Consider the following 22,223-nt stretch of genomic DNA (forward strand, 5'->3'; position numbering starts at 1 on the left):
CTCATTCAAGCCTTTATCTCCTCCAGGCAGGAGTCAAGTTGAGAAACAGAGGAGGAGGGGGTGGAGGACGGAGTGACCTTGGAATATAGTTGTGTGTCGTCAGCATAACAATGGAATTGTATTCCATACCTGCTGGCGACACGACCGACGGGTAGCATGTAAATGGTGAAGAGGGTTAGACCAAGCACAGAGCCCTGTGGGACTCCACAGATAACAGTGTTAGGGCGGGATTTAGCATCCCCCAGGGCTACAAACTCGGTCCTTCCCGTGAGATATGAATTAAATCACTGAAAGGCAGTGCCAGAGAAACCTATATCGTGTTAGAGGCGGTGAAGGAGGATATGATGATCAGTAGTATCAAATGCAGCAGAGAGGTCGAGAAGGATAAGGAGAGAAGTAGAACCGGAGTCAGAGGTCATCAGAAGGTAATTGGTGACTCTGATGAGCGCTGTCTCGGTGCTGTGGGATGGACGAAAACCGGATTGGAATTTATCATACAAACGGTTTGATTTAAGGTGGTTGTGAAGTTCAATGGATTCAATTTTTTTCAATTTGAAAACAGACCAAGCTCCTTGCTTTCCAAACAGCCAAAAGATGCCTGACTTTTCACTATCACTTGACATACTGTATTTTGTGAGCTGTTTTCACACTCTCACTTTCATCATTTTTTAACACATATTAAACAAATGAATCTTAATAAATGGTATTAAAAGAGCAAATTTAAAGACTCACAGAGTCAGGCGCTGGTGGGCAGTGGCGCGTCCTTTCCCTTCCCTGAGGGCTGGTTAATGGTGGCGTGGATTCTCCGGGGGACCGCCCTGAGTCCTGGGTGGATGACGGCGGCCCCTTTGCCGAAGTTGCGATGTGGGAGGAGTAGGGCTCTCCTTGATAGGCTGGGACGGTGCTGGGGCCCCTTGGTGGCCTCTGTGGAGCATTTCCACTTTTCTGCAGGACTATCACACGTCTGAGTGGCTTCACGCATGACTGGGTGCAATTAGACACACTCAGGTAGAGAGATTGTCGATGCCAGGATTAGCGATCAGGTAGCATAGAATAGGATGTCATAATATCCACACTTAAAGGTGATTTACCTAATACTGGGTTCCCCACCTCACAATGCTGAATTGTGTACGCTACATCCTGCCTAATCACGTCTCCATTTGACTCACATTCCCTCCTCTGTCTCCTCGGTTGTCAGGCCCCCCACATATTGTCCACGGGTAAATATAAGTACCTTTGTTCAAAGGTAGAATATGCATGTAATAATGTAGTTCTTGTTGTTTGTTCTTCTGCTCTTCTGTCTGCATCCTTCCTTTCAGTGCCCCATCACCCCTTCCTATTTGCTGCTTTCTCCTAATAAACCATCATGAACAACCACAACGGGAGTATATCAAACTCCCATGTGATACATTAAAACTGTTCAGACCAGAAGGACACTCAGATTCCTATTCTGTGTGTCCAAGCAGCTGAACAGGACAGGGAGAAAAAAAGACTCACAAAGATTCATGACTACTGAAATGGAGTATTAAATTTACAGTTTTAGTGGGTTCCCTCAGTAGAGTTGAAATCTGATGATGTCACGGAAGGTACAGAACCTGGCAGGCATTATACAGCCATATGTGCAGCATTAAGGTGTTCAATGTAAAATATGGTCTAAACTCACTGATTTTATCCTGCAATAAGTAGGAATAGAAAATTGAAACTGGGTAAGAGGAGAAAAAAAGCCCCCAAAATGTTTCTTGAGTAATTTTATTGCTTAAGTGGGGAGTCTAGTCATGCCGTTTCCACTGGCAAGATGGTGGTGGTCTTTCCTCGCCAATACCATGGAAGCATTAGCTTCCACTACATTCCTAACATAGCTTGGCCGCCGACTGAACGCTGTATGATAAATTAGCTTTTTTCCCTTTGTTTTGCTTTTTAATTGTGCCACTCAAATTTACACTACAAAAAGCATTGGCTTTTAAAATGTAAATTATTCCTATATGAAAACAGTACAATCAGATGCATTTACTAGTACTTGAAATGTCTCCTGAGTGTTTGTATTGGGTCAGTATCCTATACAGCACTTATTAACCATCATTTCATAACAAAATGACTAATTTGGTAATTGTAAAATGGTAAAAGTAATTTGCTTCAAAAGACATCCAAAAAGCAAACTGGGCTTTGGATTGTCCTGTCAATGTGTTCCTCTGTCTCTACCATCAACGGCTGAGCCTCCACCACTGATAGCTGTGCCTCAACTGCTGTTAGCTGCGTGTCCACCAACTGTGACTGGGTCTCCATCATCACTAATTGGGCCTCCACCACCACTAACCTGGTCTCCACCATTGTTAACTAGGTTTAAAACCTCTCGAGTTGGGTGTCTACCACTGATAACTGGGGCCCCCACCTGAAGGCATCTGGACCTCCACCACTATCATCTCTCCCTGCAAACACATTCAAGCCATCAGAGAGTCAGAGGAACACTCAGTACTCACTAAGTGAGCCACAGAACACTGTCGCGGAAAACTGACATGAAGAAAAAATACAATCTTCTACTGTATTACGAATTCTCAGTCACAATAATGCGTAAGCATAAAAAAATAAACAATCTCTTCCATTGATGAATGAACAACTGAAAAAAATGATGAAAGACCGTGATAAAGCTCTAAAGTCAGCCATAAAATCGAAGTTGGATCATGCCTAGTCTCAATTTGCATTGTTGAGTAACAAAGTTACAAAAGCATTGAGAAGTGCAAAGGCCAAGTTCTTAATCTTTATTATGGAAAACTCAAATAACTCCAAGATCGTCTGGGCTCAGATGAAAAAATTAATTTGCCAAAAAAAAAAAACAATATTGTGTGGACTTGTGTCCTAATGTCTTGTTCTAAAAGCCACCCTCGATCGAAAGGAAGGGGAAATCTTACAGTCAATTAGAGATACTGTATTTAGGAAAGATCCATGTGTCTTTGCTGGGCTGCGGGAGGAGGAATGGGCTGCGCCCCCCCCCCCACCCGGGCTGGCTGGGTGGGCCTTCGGTTGTCGCCTGCGCAGTGTCGCCGCTCGTCTGCGTGGCTGTCACATGTTTGGTGGGGCTCGCGTACGGCTGGATGTGATTGGGCGCGCTCGAGTCGGGAGTCCCGGTGCCGGGACTGGCGGTGTCAGTTGCCAACGGGCTTACACTCACAGGAGATTCACACGATTACTGGGTTGTAGATCACAGAGGGCTGATACGTATACAAGTATACGTATCAGTACGTATACCTCTCCCAATCACTTAGCTTATAGACTTCCCCACCCCCCTCCCCTTCTTTCCCCTGGTCAACAGGCCCCCCACATGGTGTCAACCGGAAATACATCTGGCTGACGATAGCACCAACATATTAAGTTAGTGAGGCGTTCAGTTTATTTCTTGTTGTTGTGTTTCTGTTCTTTCTCCTCGTTTCATTTCTTCTATTCCCCCATAACCCCTTCCTGTTCACTGCTTTGTCATAATAAACGAGATATGTTGAATGATTACAATGGGAGTAAGTCATACTCTCAATGTGAAACATTAAAACTGGTCAAACCAACCGGACACTTAGACTTCCATTCTCTGTGTCAAACAGCTGAACAGGACAGGTTTAGAGAGAAAAAAAAAAGGAAAGACCCATATGCCTAAGTAAATTGTCCGGAAAGACCAGCACGAGACTGATGTACAAATCAAAAACAATTTTATTAAATCAATACAATAATAAAAGCTATCACATGAGGAGTCCGGTATAGAGGATTCACCATATAAAATCTGATGGCTGCAGTATAGGCTAATGGGCGATGGAGAGGAGGTGGTACGCAGTCAACTGTAGGTCCACAGGGCACAAATTGACGTGCAAAACCAAAGAGTCAAACGATAGGCAAATGTATCATGAATTCAACTAAAAACACCCCAAAAGTCAAATAACCCTTACACTAGTTGATATGGACAAAATTAATAGGCGGTATTTTTGTATTGGCAGAAGTTTACAGTGGGAAAAACTAATAAATAACACACTATATCTTGCACTCCTTCCTGTGGGCAGATATCATTTCATTGGTTAAAAAAAAAAAACAAAAAACAAAAAAACAGTTCAATTCCAAAAACAAATCAATGATATACATCAAAATGTTATTTGAAAACACATTAGCAAAATGAAGTCCAACAACCTTTAACACTAGAAGTCCCAGAGAATTCTGCTACTCCTAACAGTCCCAAGCAATGGCCAATTTGGCCTCTCCTCCAAAAAAACCCAGAGGTGGCCTAAATGACCCAAGTGCTTTTGAATTAGCAAGTCGTTGTCGGACAGACAACAGCCGTTCATATGGAAATGCAACCACTTGTGTTGGTATGCGGCCCAAATGGAGGGGAACACACAACAGTAGGACTATTCATGTAATATTATGTGTCAGTTCAAGTCAAGCTACATTTATGGGGTTTTGCACATTTTAATAATGTGTATTGTTTTACGATTTTACTGTCGGAAAAAATATCTCTGACAGTGTATTTGTGGGGCCTTTATATGCTAGCAATATTTGTTATAACAGTATATTTGTGATGCCTGCAGAAAATAGAACATTGAATCAGTATCAAATGTAAAACTGAAATAAGAGTCTGACAAAGTTAATTTTTGTCTTTTCTTCCTGGTATTTATTGATGTACAGGATTCAAACAAGAGTAATCATAGCAAATCAAAACTATCAAGTCAAAACGATGAAATACTATAGAAAACACACATAAATGTATCTCTAATACACCCTCTATCCTCTATACTGGACTTGTTGAAAGGTTATCAAGATTTTTTTGTTTTCCTTTCCAGTTTTTTGCAAAAACAATGTACACATTTGGGCCATTTTTTTCTGTTTTTCTGAGTGGAGTATAGGAGAATTAAGTTAAAAGTTTGTAAATATTGTAAAACTCCATAAATAAATGTAAATTAATAAATGTAGCTTGACTTGAACTGACAAAAACTACCACATTAAGTGTGCAACCGTGGTGTGTTCCCCTCCGTTTGGGCCGCATTCTAACACAATGTATGTCTAGTGGTTGCATTTACATATGAATGGTTGCTGTCTGTCAGACAACGACTTGCTAATTCAAAAGCACTTGGGTCATTTGGGCCACCTCTGGGTTTTTTAGGAAGAGAGGCCAAATCGGCCATTGCTTGGGAATATTAGGAATATTTGTCTTGGGGAAGGGCCGAGTCGGCCTCTGCTGGGTTTTCTAGTGTTAAAAGCAGGTTTCCAGCTAGTACTAGAGACTGGAGAGCCTGACAGAGTGACTGGAGGCCAAAGGGTTAGCCAAAGTTTGAATGAGCCGGATGGACTTAAATGCAGCAACCATGTATAAAATCTAAATGGCTTACCACCGTGAGGATAAGACAGTGGTTCAGAAGGTGAATGAATGAATATTCCCAACACCTGAAATCACTACTGGTTATAAAACACAATACACTTCTTTTAAGTAATTTCATGTAAATTCCAACTTTAAGGATGAAATCCGACTTGCGCAGTAATTTGGGTTGCGTCGCCAGTGGAGGAACTGAACTCATTCTTAATTCGAGGACCCCTGCATATGAATTCTGGTTGTGGTTGATGACCTGGAACCTATTTTGTTGGAGCATAACTGTAATATACTGCTACAGTAAAGTGCTCAAAACAAATCCAGTTTTTATTTACTGCACAAATGTGCCTTATACAATGCCCTCCATAATTATTGGCACCCCTGAAAAAGATGTGTTTTTTTTAGCTTCTAATATTTTTTTTAAAATTCAAATAATAAGGGACCTTAATGGAAAAAAAGAGAAAAATCCAACCTTCAATACAAGTGCATTCATTCAGTGGGGAAAAAATCCCACATAAAGAAAAAATTATTTGACATCAAATAATGTGTGTCACAATTATTAGCACCCCTGGTGTTAATACTTTGTACAACCCCCTTTTGCCAACAAAACAAGGTCTGGGAACTGAGATGGCCATTGGAGGAGCTTGATTTTGTGTCTGGTGAACCATTTCTGTGTAGATTTGGCCATATGTTTAGGGTCATTGTCTTGCTGAAAGACCCAGTGACGACCCATCTTCAGCTTTCGGGCAGAGGGCAACAGATTTTGATTTAAAATGTCCTGGTATTTCAAAGCATTCATGATGCCATGCACCCTAACAAGGTTCCCAGGGCCTTTGGAAGCGAAACAGCCCCACAGCATCACTGACCCAACCTCATACTTCACAGTGGGTATGAGGTGCTTTTCAGCATGCGCATCTTTCGTGGCACGCCAGACCCACTTAGAGTGTTTGTTGCCAAAAAACTCAATCTTGGTCTCATCTGACCAAAGCACACGGTCCCAGTTGAAGCCTGGGACCGTTTGTATTTTTGTGTGAATCTTGGTCTCGCATTGGTCTCATATTTTTGTGTGAATCTTGGTCTCACATTGGTCTCATATTTTTGTGTGAATCTTGGTCTCACACAAGATTGAGCTTTTTGGCAACAAACACTCTAAGTTGGTCTGGCTTGCCACGAAAGATGCGCATAATGAAAAGCACCTCTGGGTCAGTGATGCTGTGGGGCTGTTTCGCTTCCAAAGGCCCTGGGAACCTTGTTAGGGTGCATGACATCATGAATGCTTTGAAATACCAGGCCGTTTAAAATCTAAATCTGTTGCCCTCTGCCCGAAAGCTGAAGATGGGTCGTCACTGGGTCTTTCAGCAATACAATGACCCTAAACATATGGCCAAATCTACACAGAAATGGTTCACCAGACACAAAATCAAGCTCCTCCCATGGCCATCTCAGTCCCCAGACCTTGTTTTGTTGGCAAAAGGGGGTTGTACAAAGTATTAACACCAGGGGTGCTAACAATTGTGACACACATTACTTGATTACACATTACTCAAAGAATTTTTTCTTTATGTGGGATTTTTTCCCCACTGAATGAATGCACTTGTATTGAATGTTGGATTTTTCTCTTTTTTTTCCATCAAGGTCCCATTTTATTTGAATTAAAAAAATATTAGAAGCTAAAAAACACATCTTTTTCAGGGGTGCCAATAATTATGGAGGGCACTGTAATCAGATGCTGCTTATGAAAATACTCGTTCACTAAAGTCGATGTTTTTTTTATCTTGCTTAATTTCATCCAGGAAGTTGCCATTTGAAATGATTTTCAGTTTTGTATTATGTCCATGATTTGCTTAAATTTCTACACAATAAAACAACTGACCTATCATCCACCTTGAACGACGACCCCCTAATTTTTGCCAGGAGTTGTAGTTGGCAGGATTACACCAAAAATTTCAAGGAACCTTTGTAGAATTGCGCATACAACATTATTTGGATCATGTGCTGGTTTCTTAAAAGGCAAGAAACTTAAAAATCTTTGGGTGTTAAACATCAAATAAATGGAAGAGAAATACAACGCACCATTCATTCTTTCTTTTAATCCTAACATATGATTTGAGGTTCAGTTCAGTTCATCGCAATTCAGTGAGAGAAAATGTCATGTACTGGCACTCAATAAGGAGCACATGATGGCCAACCAGTAGGAAAATGTAACGTTAAAAGTCAAGTGGGACTGCTTGCGTGCTTTGAAGGGAATAGCCCACTTTACTTCAGTACTATAAGAGGTCAACGCTGGCGGGTGAAAAGCTTCCAAATCAAAGCTCCACAGATCAGCCATCCAATGTTAAGCGTCTTTATTCGACAATCCATTAATGCAGTCGTTTATTTAATGTCAGATCTTTTACCGTAAAGTACTGGAATTTCTTCAGTTTCCGTATGAATACAAGGCTAAAAAAATTAAGAGGAACACTTTTTAATCAGAGTATAGCAACCTACCAATCAAATGTCTAGGACAGGGGGTGCTCATTGTTTTTTGCTCCAAGATTGCCTTTTCAAGGAGACAACCTCCCGCAATCTACCTTAACAGCGGTGGGTGGGGGTGTGGTGCGCAATATATGGGTTTATGTTGCTCACTATGTGCATTTAAAAAAAATTTTTTTAAATTGGTGGGGGATGCCGCGAGCTACCCACACTAGCGTTACGATCGACTGGTCGATTGCGACCGACGTAATGGGCATCTCTGGTCTAGGATAATGGGGCAACAATGAGACGGCCCCCAAAACAGGAAAGACGTTCCAGGTTGATGTCAATGATATGCCCCGCCCCATCATCTCTATTGACGAGGGTTGGGAATCAAGCATCGATGGGATCCGGTGTAGGTACACTATCCACTCACCCACACTATCCCCTCGGGGGGGCCTGCGCTTGACAGTGACGCAAGTGATGTTCCGTTATTCTCGCTACATGATTGACCGAAGAGTCGAAATGCTCTCCCATAAAATGCCTTTTTTAAAATGAAACGTCGGTCACAACAACGCTTGCAAATTGTTGGGTTCTTTTCTTCTATAACCGTGGACGATTTATATGAGGAAATTTTCCACTAATTAAAGACAATAAAGCGTCAGGATTCCTCAAAATGTGCCAAGGGCCGAAAGGCCCACATTTGAGACAGATGTGTGAGCACACGTTTGCTCTTTTATATAACATTTGTTAATAATTCTCTGTGTGTGTGTGATATCAATCGCTTTAAATACCCGTTTTTAAATAGGCACCTTTAAGCGAACGCATTTAAGAACAATTTTACAACAGGCATTTTATGGAAGAGCATTTCGACTTTTCGCCCAATCATATAGCGAGAATAATGAAATGTCACTGTCAAGCGCTGGCCCTCCGAGGGGATAGTGAGGGCGAGTGGATAATGTACCTACACCTGTACTAACACTCCAATGCTCCCGGAACCGTTCGGATTTTTACATTTCGATTCCATGTTCCTCTAACCCAGTACTTCTCAAATAGTGGGGTGTACTTGCACATCCACTCAGTAGGTGGCAGTGGCACTCTCATTTTCAGAGTGCGCGCAGTATTTTTGAACTAAGGAAGAGCACTCAGCACACACAGACAACAGATATGAAGAGCAGTGTGCCACCGCCGTTTTCGAAAGCCGTTTTCCGACCGGACTCACTCACGCAGCGACCCACTGTCTCGTCCGGTTCTCAAGTCGCCACCCGAGAAGTGCCATTTTCGGCTTGGGATCGTCACGACGACCGCCCTCACCTACGGTTCTACCTCGGCCGCCGTGAATGCGCTTTTTTCGTGCCGTTTGCCTTTTAGCTTTGACTTTTAATACAGTGGGTGATGATGAAAGACCACTGTTTACTGTGTCTAAAAATAATTATAGCAGACAGCCAGAAGCCAAATCAATTAAGACGCCACTTAAAGACATTAGACCCCAATCTCATTGTTAAGCCGCTTGATTTTTTTCAGTGAAAACGTGCCGAATATTGCCAACAATCGTCCTGCTTTGTCAGTGTTATATCAGTAAGCCAGTGAGCATTGTTAGCATGCTCATTGCAAAATAACTCCACACCATTGCAAAGGAGGTAAATACTGTGAGCAGCAAAAATAAAAACTGTCCTGTCCAAGGACACTTTTTTTCTTTCTTTTATTCAGATTTGTTTTTTCGGTCAAATTTTTTGGCACATTGTCCTCATGAGTGAATGTTCCTAATCAATTTTAATTTGATATTATTTACTGATTTTATTACATTTTATTTTTCTGTATCAAATGGTCAAAAATGTACCTTGAGTGTATTTTTTAGTTTGGATGTGATTTTTTTTTTTTTTAATTCAGGCAAATTGATGCACGTCAAGTCTTCTCTGTTACAAACAAAACAATGTTAATAAAGTTATACTTTATTATAAGTTGATCTATGTTACTTTTTTTCTTTATTAGAAAAAAAGGACACAATGTTAGGCAGATGCGTATTTATAATAGTAATTTTATAGACAAATGATACTATTTACAGTGGCGGCAGAGAGTTTGGGGGGGCGCGAAACATTTACGTCTTCCTTGGGGGGGCGTGACAGAAAATAATTGAGAAGCACTGCTCTAACCAGTCAGAACCAGGTAAGTAAAACAATCAATTATGTCGGTCTGCTGCTGCCCCCGCGACCCGAACACGGATTGAGCGGTAGATGATGAATGAATAGGATGAGAATAATTCGCATTATTACATCGGGCTAATGTAGCTTTATATTATATTCAGCACCAGGCGGGTCGGAGTCCTGTCGTGTTCTTTGTGCTTTTCACCAACGAGAGCAGGTTCAACCTAAGCACTTGTGACAGACGTGAAAGGGTCTGGAGATGCCATAGAGACCGTTATACTTGCAACATCATTCAGCATGACCGGTATGGTGGTGGGTCAGTTATGGTCTGGTGAGGCATGAAGGTTTTGTACCATTGATTGTCCCCCACGTTCACCTGATCTAAACCTAATAGAATACCTCTGGGACATGGCTTTGGTCCATCCGGCGCCGGCAGTTTGCCCTTCAGATTATCCAGGTTCCTCCATGACATCATCCGTCGTCTCATTCGGAGAATGCCCTGCTGTTGTCAGGCATGCGTACAGGCACTTGGTGGCCCCACATACGGCGAAGAATAATTTTATAAACTTAGAAGCGAATTTGTTTATATGAGCAAACTGTCCAGACCTTGATGAAGAAAAGCATGGCCAAATCATGATGCTTTCTCCCTCTATGCTTCACAGTTGCGTTAAGGATTTAATATCAGTGACGTGATCTGTGTTGTTTCTCCACCAATGCCTCTTTGAGTTCCCCTAAACTCGAAGTTTCACCTCTCCACAGGATATTTTACCAGCAGTAGGGCTGAACAATTTTAGGAGTCGATGTCGCTGGAACAAGGCTTCGATTGAACGAAAACTTCAAACTAACGGCGTTATACTTATATAGCGCTTTTCCACCTTTCAAGGCGCTCAAAGCGCTTTACACTATCTCGCCATTCACCTACTGGTGACACAGCACCAGGAGCAACGTGGGGTTCAGTATCTTGCTCAAGGATACTTCGGCGAGTTCATCAGGGCGAAGAATCGAACCCACAACCTCTGGGTTGGGGGACAACTACTCTACCACTGAGCCACGCCACCCCGTACAAATTCAACACTATTAGTGTAATGATGTAAGGACAATATTGATGTTAGGTGAAAGTCATTTTTGAGATTCAGGGTTTCTTTCCATTGACATTTTGCATCTTATGTAACATGAGCTGCTTTTTCTTTCATGTAATGGACTTACCATTAATTTACAAAAAGAACACGAGTTATTCCCTTAAAGCTAAATTGATTAAAGCACAGGAACATTAAAAAAAAATCATGCGGTTTTTAATTTTTTTTTACCCTTTTAAAAATCAGTGGCGCCACCAAAAGGTGGCATAAATAGGTTGGCCACCCCACTGGCCACCCCGCTTGCCAGTATATCCTTAGATTGTTGCAGCATCAGTTATGCATTTCATCCCAAATGAATGCATTTATTTTGTTTTGTTAACTTAAATGTACACCTTATGCCTAATATATACATAACACAATAAAACAATTGTTGTGGAACTCAAAATGTTGACTGGACAGTTATGGACTATGCACATTAAATCATTAGTAACATCAAATATTACACAGTACACCGAAGTATATCAGTAGCCGTGTCCTTAAGTCTTTCTGATAGTTTTCCCCTGACCTTTTTACTGCAATAATATAATGAAAACCTGAAATTATGGCTTTTAGTTTTGGCCACCCCAAGATTTTAAGTGGCCCCATCTGGCCACCCCTATGAAAAATTTCTGGAGGCGCTACTGCTTAAAATTAGTAACGCCCCCTGTGGTGAAAATAGTGGAAACTAACATTTATGACAATAAAATGCAACAACTTACCCAGTTTTCCTGCAGTACAGCAAGCCATCCACCTTTAAAGGGATCCTCTATTTTTAAGACAAGTAATTCTTAAAAGATAAATGTTAGTATGAGTTATAATAATTTGATATTAAAACCCCTCTTAATGTTTTTGTTTTAATAAAGTTTGTACAATTATTTTAAGTGATAGGTCGCCATTCTTGTTACGTCGCAGTGCGTGACGTCACTGGTCCCGTTGCCGAAATTCCAGCGTGTCACTCGTTAGCTTTCCCAACACGTCGTCAGTTCTACCCTTCCTATTTGAACCAGATCTGAAAAGTGAAGAGCAGGACAGCACTGTCGAGCTTCAGGGAAAAATGCGTGCAGCAAATACCTGATAAGACAAAAGTTGGGCAAAACTGGTGATGCAAGAGAGTCCTGTTGGGAAGTCTGGTTGGGAGCGAGAGTGTATGCTGTCCGGTTTTATTAGCAGATATTCAAGGTAAGCATATTGCGTTTTCAAACTTATCCCAATATAATTATATAGCTTGTTAGCATCCAGAGATGTCGTGTGCTTTACATACAGTACAGGCCAAAGAGCACACCTTGTGTAATCCATGTCTTGTACATTGTAACGCGTGGTAGCTAGGATATGTGTATAAAAGTACCAAAAAGGGGAGAAGCTTCCACTATGCACATTTAATCACAAAAAATAATATTTCCACCTTGACCACTCTTCACTCGGGAGCTCAGCAGTACGCAAACACGCGTTCCCTGACGAACTCCCATTGTTGTAAGGTCCATGTCAGAGTCACTGTCGTCACTGTAGCGTGCCATAGTGCTTTAATTGTTTAGTATGATTTGGGGAAAACTCTAGGGCTGTCCCAAACGACTAATTTTCTCCCGATTAGTCAGCCGACTATTTTTACGATTAGTCGACTAATCTAATAATTTAAAAAAATTATTTTTTTTGGTAATTTTTTTTTTTTTATACTAATTTAGCAATGAAATTTTTGTTGACGCTTATCAATTCACAAAAAACATATTGGAACACTCAAATTATTTATTAAAGTACAAATAAACACGTAAATAACAATAATAAATCACAAATAAACAATGAGTTCGAATGCTGATAGAATTAACTAGTGTAGCATCCCGATTGAAAAGATGGTCTCTTAAACTGATGGTTTACAACTTTTATTCCATTCTTGATGTAAACACACTGTAAGAGCTACGGTGCACACAAATAAAACAACACAATTAGAAATTAACGAAAACTTTTCACCTTTTTCCTTTTAAACCTTATTATATATATCGATGAATTGCCTTTACCTTAATTTATTACCTTATCATTGACAATCTCTCCCTTGAGTGCAATCACTGTATATACTGTATATATTTATGACTTTTTAACCTTATATAATTTTCTATACCATAAAATAAACCATAACATGGAATAAACCTTTCAATTAGCATTAAGAACAATACTAATAGCATTTATAGGCCCATTGTCAATGAAACATTATTATTTAGTAAGGCGACAGCACCCTCTGGTGTACAAAAAAATGAAGAAAAAAAATTACAAACTGCGTGAAGGCGCTTGAGGTGTTTATTCACGGCCGACGTGCAGCGAAGCTTGGCATTGAAGAGACAGGACAGAAGAGTGTACTCTCCTTTGTTTCTTTGAAATAAGGCAATGTTTTGGACACTCTGGTGCGCTTTTTTTTGGCTTTGTGCCGCTTTCCCCGCTTGCAAACAGAGCATCCGACATTCTAACTTTCCACGCATATATATTTTTTAACCCTTCATTAACCGTTGACGGGATGTTGTGCTCGTCGACGGATTTACGTCATCGATGACGTCGACTATGTCGACTAGTCGGGACAGCTCTAGAAAACTCCCACAAATAGTCAACATAAAAGACCGCAATAGTAATCCAAATCCGCGTTTTTTACTCACTTGAAGATCCAGGAATTAGACCGATCCCATGGCAATGTCGCAGCCGCGTCAGGCCGTCGATTCCACAAAATAGACTGATCCGAAAAGCTGCTGTTTGGGACCGACGAATTTAAAAAATGGACCGATCCGAAACCAATATTGCAGATGCGGTGGGACCGTCGGATCCAGAAAACAGACTGATCCCTTAGTTGACTGAGGATCCAGGTAAAATGTTCGGGCACCAGTTGTAACGCGTGGTGGGTAGGATACGTGCATACAGGGACCAAAAAGGGGGAGAAGCTTCCACTTATGCACATTTATTCACTAAAAATAATAATTCCACCTTGACCACTCACTCCACTCCTTGTTTCCATTTGACTGGAAATTGCATCCAAAAGCAGCACATCGTGGCATTTTACTTCGCGAGTTTAGGCAGCAATAAGCAATTGTTGAACACGCTACACATTTGGAAAGATACCAATTACGTCATCACTGCGAGCCCGCAAACCATGGCGCCAAATAACGGTCAAAATATGGACTAATTATTATAAAATATTGCCATTGATTTAACATTTTATGTGTTTCTAACAACATATTTTAGTACAAGAGAACAATTGTGGTTTATTAGAGCCTACATGTATTTAAGTTAGAGGATCACTTTAAGTTAGTTTCAATTCAAAAACTATCTTTCTCAGTGATAGAAACGGCCAAAAAGGCTTCTACGACTCACCCAAAAGTTTCCAAAGATTGTTTTCAATTCAGGCTTTGAAAAGTAGATAAAGACCTATTGAAGTGCACTCAATTTATCATTTTGAACTTAGATACCTCATTTTCTTTGTCTATGACTTATTTCTGTGCAAAAGTAACCATTTGGATGTCATATACTTCTCCATTCTGCTTCTGTACAAACCTTGCCACCCGCTAAAATGATCTGAACACTTTATTTTCAAGTAATAAAGTTGTTGAATGTGAGCAGTAAAGCAGTAAATTGGCATAACATTTTTGTGTAAAGCCATGTTGACGTTGCTTAAACAAAGACTCTTTAAAAAAGTTAATTTGTTTTTTTCCACAGTGAACTTCACACTTCTTGCCTCAAAGCAAAGTCATATATTGCTTGTGTTGGAAAAAATAATATTTATTTGTCATGTGTTTCCACATCCTTGCGGCTAAACGGACTGGATTTTACGGTACATCTATGGCCTCGACTAAGTAAACAGTTTTTATCTTAAAAATTATGATTGCAGTTTGAACTTTTCAAAATTGTAACAGCCCCTTTTTCTGATAGCCCAAAACTAAAGAAAAAGTCACTCAACAAGTAAAACTGGTAACTTTTTGTCCTGTAATTGTCAAGTTAGGTGTTGAAATGAAAAGTCCTCGGTTGTCGTCACACAAAGAAAGACGGCACACACAAGGTTTTCTCACGTAGAAAAAAACCCAACTTTATTTACAATATACGCCCAAAAAGGCCTGTTCCGCACACAAGAACTTGCTAGAAGAGCTTGTGGGCAAGGCGGGGGAATTTACAGGCCTGACCATGACAACACTCAATGGTTTAAACTGTGTGCTCATCCGCCCACCTAATTTTCTCTGACTCTTGATGCCACAAAATGGTATAAGTCAACCACCGCAGACAGGAAACAAACAATGTCATTTCCCTTTTGGGTTATTTACCATGATAAAACTCCAAAGCCCATGAAAACAGTTGCATTAAAAAAAAATCTGATACCGACTTTTTACTATTCCTATACTTTTTCAGTCTTCATGACAACTATTTGACAATGTCGGAATGATTTCTGTTGATAATTTGCTTGGGTCCTAAAGCACCTTCACCACTTGGGACACAATGGTCAGGAAATAAAAATAAAGATCATGGCACCAATTGTCAGTAAAATGTTTACTATTTTTAAGTGGCGGGGCTTTTTGATTCTTCATTGTTAATTGAGATGATCAAGTTCAAAGTTTTATATTATGGGGAATATAGGATTTACTTACAGAAAGTCTGAGCCGTGGGAGGGGGGCTGGGGGGGCTGGGGGGATCTGTGGGTCCAAACGGATGATGACACAGTACAAAACTCACGCTTGAGGTCAGCGCTCAGAATGCGTAACGTGTGCGGATGTCCTCCAGTTTCTTGGAGACCTCTGGTGGCGTTCTGTCCAGCTCCTCGGCCACACTTTTCTGCTTGTGAGGCTCCATGCTGTTGAACTGCTCGCACAGATCACCGTCAATCACATTCTGCAAGCATGAGACACGACAACATGAGAACATGGTGGAAACCTTCGAAAGTCCAATTTCTACTCTCCATGCCCACTGAATTGGAAGGGGAGATTGGGGTCAGTGGTTCCATTTGCTCTAACTCCACCAATAAATGGCGGTTTTTGATTCCTGCTGTGATGTAAACACCTGTTTAATCACACTAATGAAGCTCTGCCCAGCCGCACACATGCCTTTATGCCCGCAAACCTTGTGTAGGTCCACAATCAGCTCGGTTTTCACAAACTGCGCGGTTGCCTGCGTTTGACAATGACATTCCGGTATTCTCGCTATATGATTGGCCGAAGAGTTGATTGATGATATCATACACAGAGATGATTATTTAGAATTAAATGTGAAAGTGAAATAAAAGAGCAAACGTGTGCTCATACATCTATCTCTCTAATGTTAGAGGACATTAAATATCTCAAACTAGTTTTAAAAAATCAGTTTCATTCCCTTGCTTTTAACCCTGTGTCATTCTCAACCCTTTTAATGTCTTATGGGTCAGTATTTTATATGTTCTTTTTTTTCCCCGCTTGCTTTGACATCAGTACTGATGTCGTATGTTCCTTTGTTTAAATAATGAAAAATTTCTTCATATAAATGGTCCATTATTGACAAAAAAGAAAAACCAACCCGAACAGTTCATGCAACCGAGTGGTGTTGTGGCATCCCCAAGCCCGAATACTTTTTTAAAAAATTGAACAGTACAAAATTACAATACAAAACAACCAGTACATTATATGTACATCATTTACAATTTTTACCTCTTCACATTAAGACGGACAGTATATTATATATATATATATATATATATATATATATATATGTACAGTGGGGAGGTTCTCCCCACTGTATGTGTACATATATATTAGGGCTGTCAAAATTAACGGGCGTTAATTAATTTTAAAAAATTAATCGCGTTAAAATATTTGACGCAATTAACGCAGATGCCCCGCTCAGACACATTTAAATGACGGTACAGGGAAACGCTCACTTGTTAATTGTGTTTTATGGAGTTTTGCCGCCCTCTGCTGGCGCTTGGTTGCAACCGATTTTATAGGCTTCAGCACCCATGAGCATTGTGTAAGTAATTATTGACATCAACAACGGCGGGCTACTAGTTTATTTTTTGATTGAAAATTTTACAAATTTTATTAAAAGGAAAACATTAAGAGGGGTTTTAATATAACATTTCTATAACTTGTACTAACATTTTTCTTTTAAGAACTACAAGTCTTTCCATGGATCGCTTTAACAGAATGTTAATAATGTTAATGCTATCTTGTTGATTTATTGTTAGAATAAACAAATACAGTCCTTATGTACCGTATGTTGAATGTATATATCCATCTTGTGTCTTATCTTTTCATTCCAACAATAATTTACAGAAAAATATGGCATATTTTATAGATGGTTTGAATTGCAATTAATTGCGATTAATTACGATTAATTAATTTTTAAGTTGTAATTAACTCGATTAAAAATTTTAATCCTTTGACAGCCCTAATATATATATACATATACATATATACACACACACACACACACACACACACACACACACACACACACACACACACACACACACACACACACACACACACACACACAACCATACACACACTGTTAAATATTTCTGCATAAGCTTCAATACTAGCCTTTTTTTGGTTATTATATTAGGTGATGAGAAATATAAATCAACTTCAATCAAGAATAATTTAATAATAATCTTTGGGTTTTGAATCAAATACAGTAATAATTGTTTTCCCATTTAATATAATCTTTGGTTTGGTTTTACACATGACATATTTTTCAAGTTCAATCCAAAATTTTGCACTAATGAGGCAACCATAAAACAAATGTGTCCCCAACCTGAACAGTTTGTGCAACACAAGCGTTGTTGTGATATCATTAGCAGCCCAAGGTCCTTGAGCAGTTTGTGCAACCCGCGCGGAGTGTGTACCTACACCAGCCCATAGGTGCTCAGGCCTGGGTGCACCCTCACAGCACCCTAAGCTCCGCCCCGGTGTTCAACCTATATTTAATTGGATACCTTCCAAAGACAAGATATTTAATCTTAAAAGTCATAAACTATTGTTTTAGCAAATAATCATTAACTTAATCTTATTGCTGCTTGCCTGGCTCTGCCAGACTGTTCTCCCTGTATTTTTCAAACACTGAGAGTATAGTCTGTGAACCAGCCCATTAACGGCCTCTCGAGCAGGTACAAAATCAATCGACAAATCAGATTCGTTTATTTGCGTGACGTGTTCTTAACGAACATCGTCATTCTTGCGCGTCGAAAGTCGTCTCCACATTACACAGATGGTGAACGGGAGAGCCGAGAATATGTTCCAATCCACGGTAAAATCAGTTTTAAATTACCAAAAACACATCGACACGAGTCAGTGACAACAGTCTGTCTCGCGCTAGCCATGTTGAATAAACTCCGCTCTCTTCGTATGTTTACTTCCGCGCGCAAGTCCTTCGTCCTTCCCTTGTCATTTTACTAATGTCACGTCTGCCCGTCGCTGATTGGTCCACTCCGCTGTCTGTTTGCTGTGGCTTGCTCCGCCCTGGAAATTGTATCCGCGTGAATGGTGGCCAGACTCAATAGCAGGAACAGCGGTGAGTCTGGTGTACCAGGCAAATTGCTGCAACACGTTCCAAAAAAAACTGGGACCGGTGGCAAAAAATTAAGAAAGTGGAGGAAAGCTCATCAAACACCTTTAGCAGAACATCCCACAAGTGAACAGGCTAATTGGGAGCAAGTGGGTGCCATGATTGGGTACAAAAGGAGCTTCCCTGAATTGCTCAGTCATTTACAAAGATGGGGCGAGGTTCACCTTTTGTGAGCAAGTGCCTGAGAAAACAGTCAAACAGTTTAAGGATAACGTTTCTCAATATACAATTGTAAGGACTTTAGTGATTTCATCATCTACGGTCCATATTATCATCAAAATTCAATCATCCCATCCATCTAGGACATAGCCGTCAGCCGCTGCCTATCCAAAACACGACGTATTGCCTCAGACTCCTAACATTCCCAGAATGGACTGTTCTCCCTCCTGCCATCCGGCAAAAGGTTACGCAGCAACCGCTACTTTCCTGCATCCATTAGACTGTTGAATTAATCTCAACACACTAAACTTTCCTGCGGCCATTAGACTGAATTCATTCCAACACACTAACATCCACACACACACACACACACACACACACACACGCACGCACACGCACACACACACACACACACACACACACACAATCTCATGCATATAGACTCACATGTACATAGTCCCATTCTCACCTGATCAACCTCATAGAAAGCACTGTAAACACTTCTCTTTTTCTAATGTGCAACATCTTGGTGCAATATAAATGTTGAGGTATGCTTCTACTTTTGTAACCCTGCTGGTTGTTCCGTTTGCATCTGTATTTATTTATTACTTGCTTTTTTATCAGCACTGTTTATTTTAGTTACATTTTTTAGTTATTTTGTATGTCTTTTAACTCTGTAGCAAGTCGAAAGCAAGCAAGATCATTTCGCTGCCATGAATCTCACTACGGTGTTTTTTGTGTGCACTTGACAAAGGAAATCTGAAAAGATTCAAGAGTATCTGGAGCAATCACTGCATATAAGCGGTAAGGGAGAAAAACCGTGCTGGATGCTCGTGATCTTCAAGCCCTGAAAACGGCACTGCACCACAAACAGGAATTTTACTGTAAACGAAATCACAGAATGGGCTATGGGCTCAGCAGCACTTCCAAAAGACAATGCTGCTCAACACAATCCAGCGTTCTATCCACCGTTGCTGGGTGAAACTCTACAGTGCAAAGAAGAAGCCATTTCTTAACCGAAGCCAGAAGCACAGACATTTTCTCTGGGCCAGGAGTCATTGAAAAGGCAGTTTAAAGAACTGGAGGACTATTCTGTCATCAGATGAATCACAATTTAAAGTGGAAAACTAGGACGCGTAGTCATACAGACTAAAGAGGACAAACAACCCAAGTTGGTAACAGCACTCAGTTCAAAAGCCACCATCTGTGATGGCATGGATAACTTACACAACTATGAAGATGACTAATAATGCTTGAAATGTGCATACTGGTCTAAGAGAAACATCCTACCATCAGTGCAACATTATTTTCATGGACGCCCTTGCTTATTTAAGCTAGACAATGCTAAACCACATTCTGCACGTGACAACAGCATGGCTTTGTATTATACGGCTGCGTAAGCATTTCATATTGGTCAAGATCAATAACTTTTTATCCTTTATCTGCGTATATAATATACGTTAGATTTAGTGGCTGAATTTAGACAACTTTACGTTAGAAAACAGAGGTTGAGACATCTATGAAAAAGCAAATTACACACAGGTTTATATCCAGATTACTTAACTGTCCACAGTGTTAGCATGCCTTTGGCTAGCTGATACGCCACAGCATCAATTATGCCTTTTTAATGTTTCCAGGTTAATCCAATTGTAGTCAGATGCTCCTTAAAACAGCTGTCATTAAATAGTCCTATTTCCAGATTTTCTCAGACCTTGCATCGTTAACAGACGACATCGATTGTCTGACTGGTCGCACTTGGAATGTCCAAAATACAGCCAAATTCGTGACTCATAACTTTACCCCTCTTCTCAACAATTTCCTCTCTCACCGACTCATTCTGTTTTTTTAAAGTGTTCTTTCATTCTTTCTTGTAATGTAATAAATGGATGAGTACTCTAAGATGTGCTGATGGGAAAATATTCATGAAAGAATAACATCTAACAACCAATTCTATTCTCCCCGTTTCGAAGTTTTATTTGACTAGTTTACATTTTGATATGAGACAAGATGACACTGAGCAATAAATGAAGAGATTAACCTACCTTGACAGGGAAGTAGTAAGACCTAAAACTGAGATGGTCTCTTCCACATAGTGGTGGGAATTCCGAGCGCATGTGCATCTCTAAATGCTGGAAGAAATCATGATCCTGGCAAAAGAGTGGTGTTAAATGATTCATAAAGGGAAAGCCAAGTATTACAAAACGATTAATAGAGAAACCACTTTCACCTCATGTGAAGTAAAAGGCACAAGAATTCCAATGCCTCCAGACAGGGTAGTATACACCAGTGATTCTGAGCCTCCGGGGATCAAAGTAGTTTTCTGCATGGACAAGATGGTCTCCCCAACATGGTAGTTGACAATCACGTCAGCCTTGAAAACACGCACAGGAGTTACTGCCAACACAGTACTGGCTGGTACAGTGAATTGTTCGGTTGTTTGGTCGTCTGGCAATAATGTGGCGGGTGGGTAAAAAGTACGTGTATAATGTAGTGTGTAAAATATGTGTAATGGTCAGAACACATTCATCGCCGTCAAAATATCATGCTTCTCCACTTCACAAATCAAATAAGGGTTTTTTCCTTTGTCCATGTGACTCAGATTGTAGCAGCAAGGCCAAAAATCCAATTGGTTAGCAAACATTTTTAGATATTACCATGGTCTAAATATAGGTATTACACCAGCCTGACCATCCAATAGGACTCAAAGTGAATATGAACTGTGAACATTGTCTGTTTTAAGATCATTCCTAATGTTTTTAATCAGAGCCAATGTCGAGCCATGTCATTTATCTATTCTGTCCCGACACTATTCTGGGAATTTCCTTTCGCCGAATCACTATTCACTCAATTCAATTCAATTCAATTCAATAAACTTTATTTATCCCTCGGGAGAGTTACCTGAGGGAAATTAGTTTCCAGTGCCCATAACAACACAGCAGCAGATATAAAAAGTATAAGGTGCAGGATAGTAAAAAAGTGCTAGAGTAAAAGGGATTAAAAACATGAAATTAAATTTAAAAATGAAAAAAGTACAAGTGCTACTAATTAAGACATACAATAAAAGGAATAATAACACCAGGCGGGCACTAGTAGAAGGACTTACAGAGGTGCTAAAGTGCAGTATTGTCCCTCCCCCTCCCACCTAAAGTAGAGTTGTGGAGCTTGATAGCTCGTGGGACAAAGGAGTCTCTCAGGGGCAGTTTACATGACGACTCTGCAACACGAAGACGCAATGACTGTGTTGCAGAGTTGCCTCGCGTCCATATGGTGTCGCAGGAGACGGAAGGCGAAGACGAAAAATTCTGAATCCTGCCTCCAAAGTGGAAGAATTCGATTGCGGGGGGCTATCTCGGCATGCATATCAAAGGCTATCTTGGTGCAACACCGCACCGATACAGTCAGCACTAGTACACATCACATTGGGTGTGCGCAGCGGTGCTACTAAACATTAAAAACAGCAAATAT

At 40.4% G+C, this 22,223-nt stretch overlaps 1 protein-coding gene across 2 annotated transcripts in view; it reads right to left on the reverse strand.

Annotated features, from left to right (window-relative positions):
- Positions 1–15,539: 15,539 nt before the first annotated feature.
- The window catches only part of sf3b3 (splicing factor 3b, subunit 3), a 58,088-nt gene continuing 51,404 nt past the window's right edge, over positions 15,540–22,223 (reverse strand). For both annotated transcript variants that reach the window (XM_057837459.1, XM_057837458.1), the window contains exons 25-27: positions 20,986–21,129; positions 20,801–20,905; positions 15,540–15,893 (exon numbers count right to left, since the gene is read on the reverse strand). In XM_057837459.1, the coding sequence (XP_057693442.1) occupies positions 15,753–15,893; positions 20,801–20,905; positions 20,986–21,129 (390 nt within the window). In that variant the 3' untranslated portion in view covers positions 15,540–15,752. The remainder of the gene's footprint in view (positions 15,894–20,800; positions 20,906–20,985; positions 21,130–22,223) is intronic.

This window comes from Corythoichthys intestinalis, chromosome 5, assembly GCF_030265065.1.
Source record: "Corythoichthys intestinalis isolate RoL2023-P3 chromosome 5, ASM3026506v1, whole genome shotgun sequence".
Lineage (NCBI taxonomy): Eukaryota > Metazoa > Chordata > Actinopteri > Syngnathiformes > Syngnathidae > Corythoichthys > Corythoichthys intestinalis.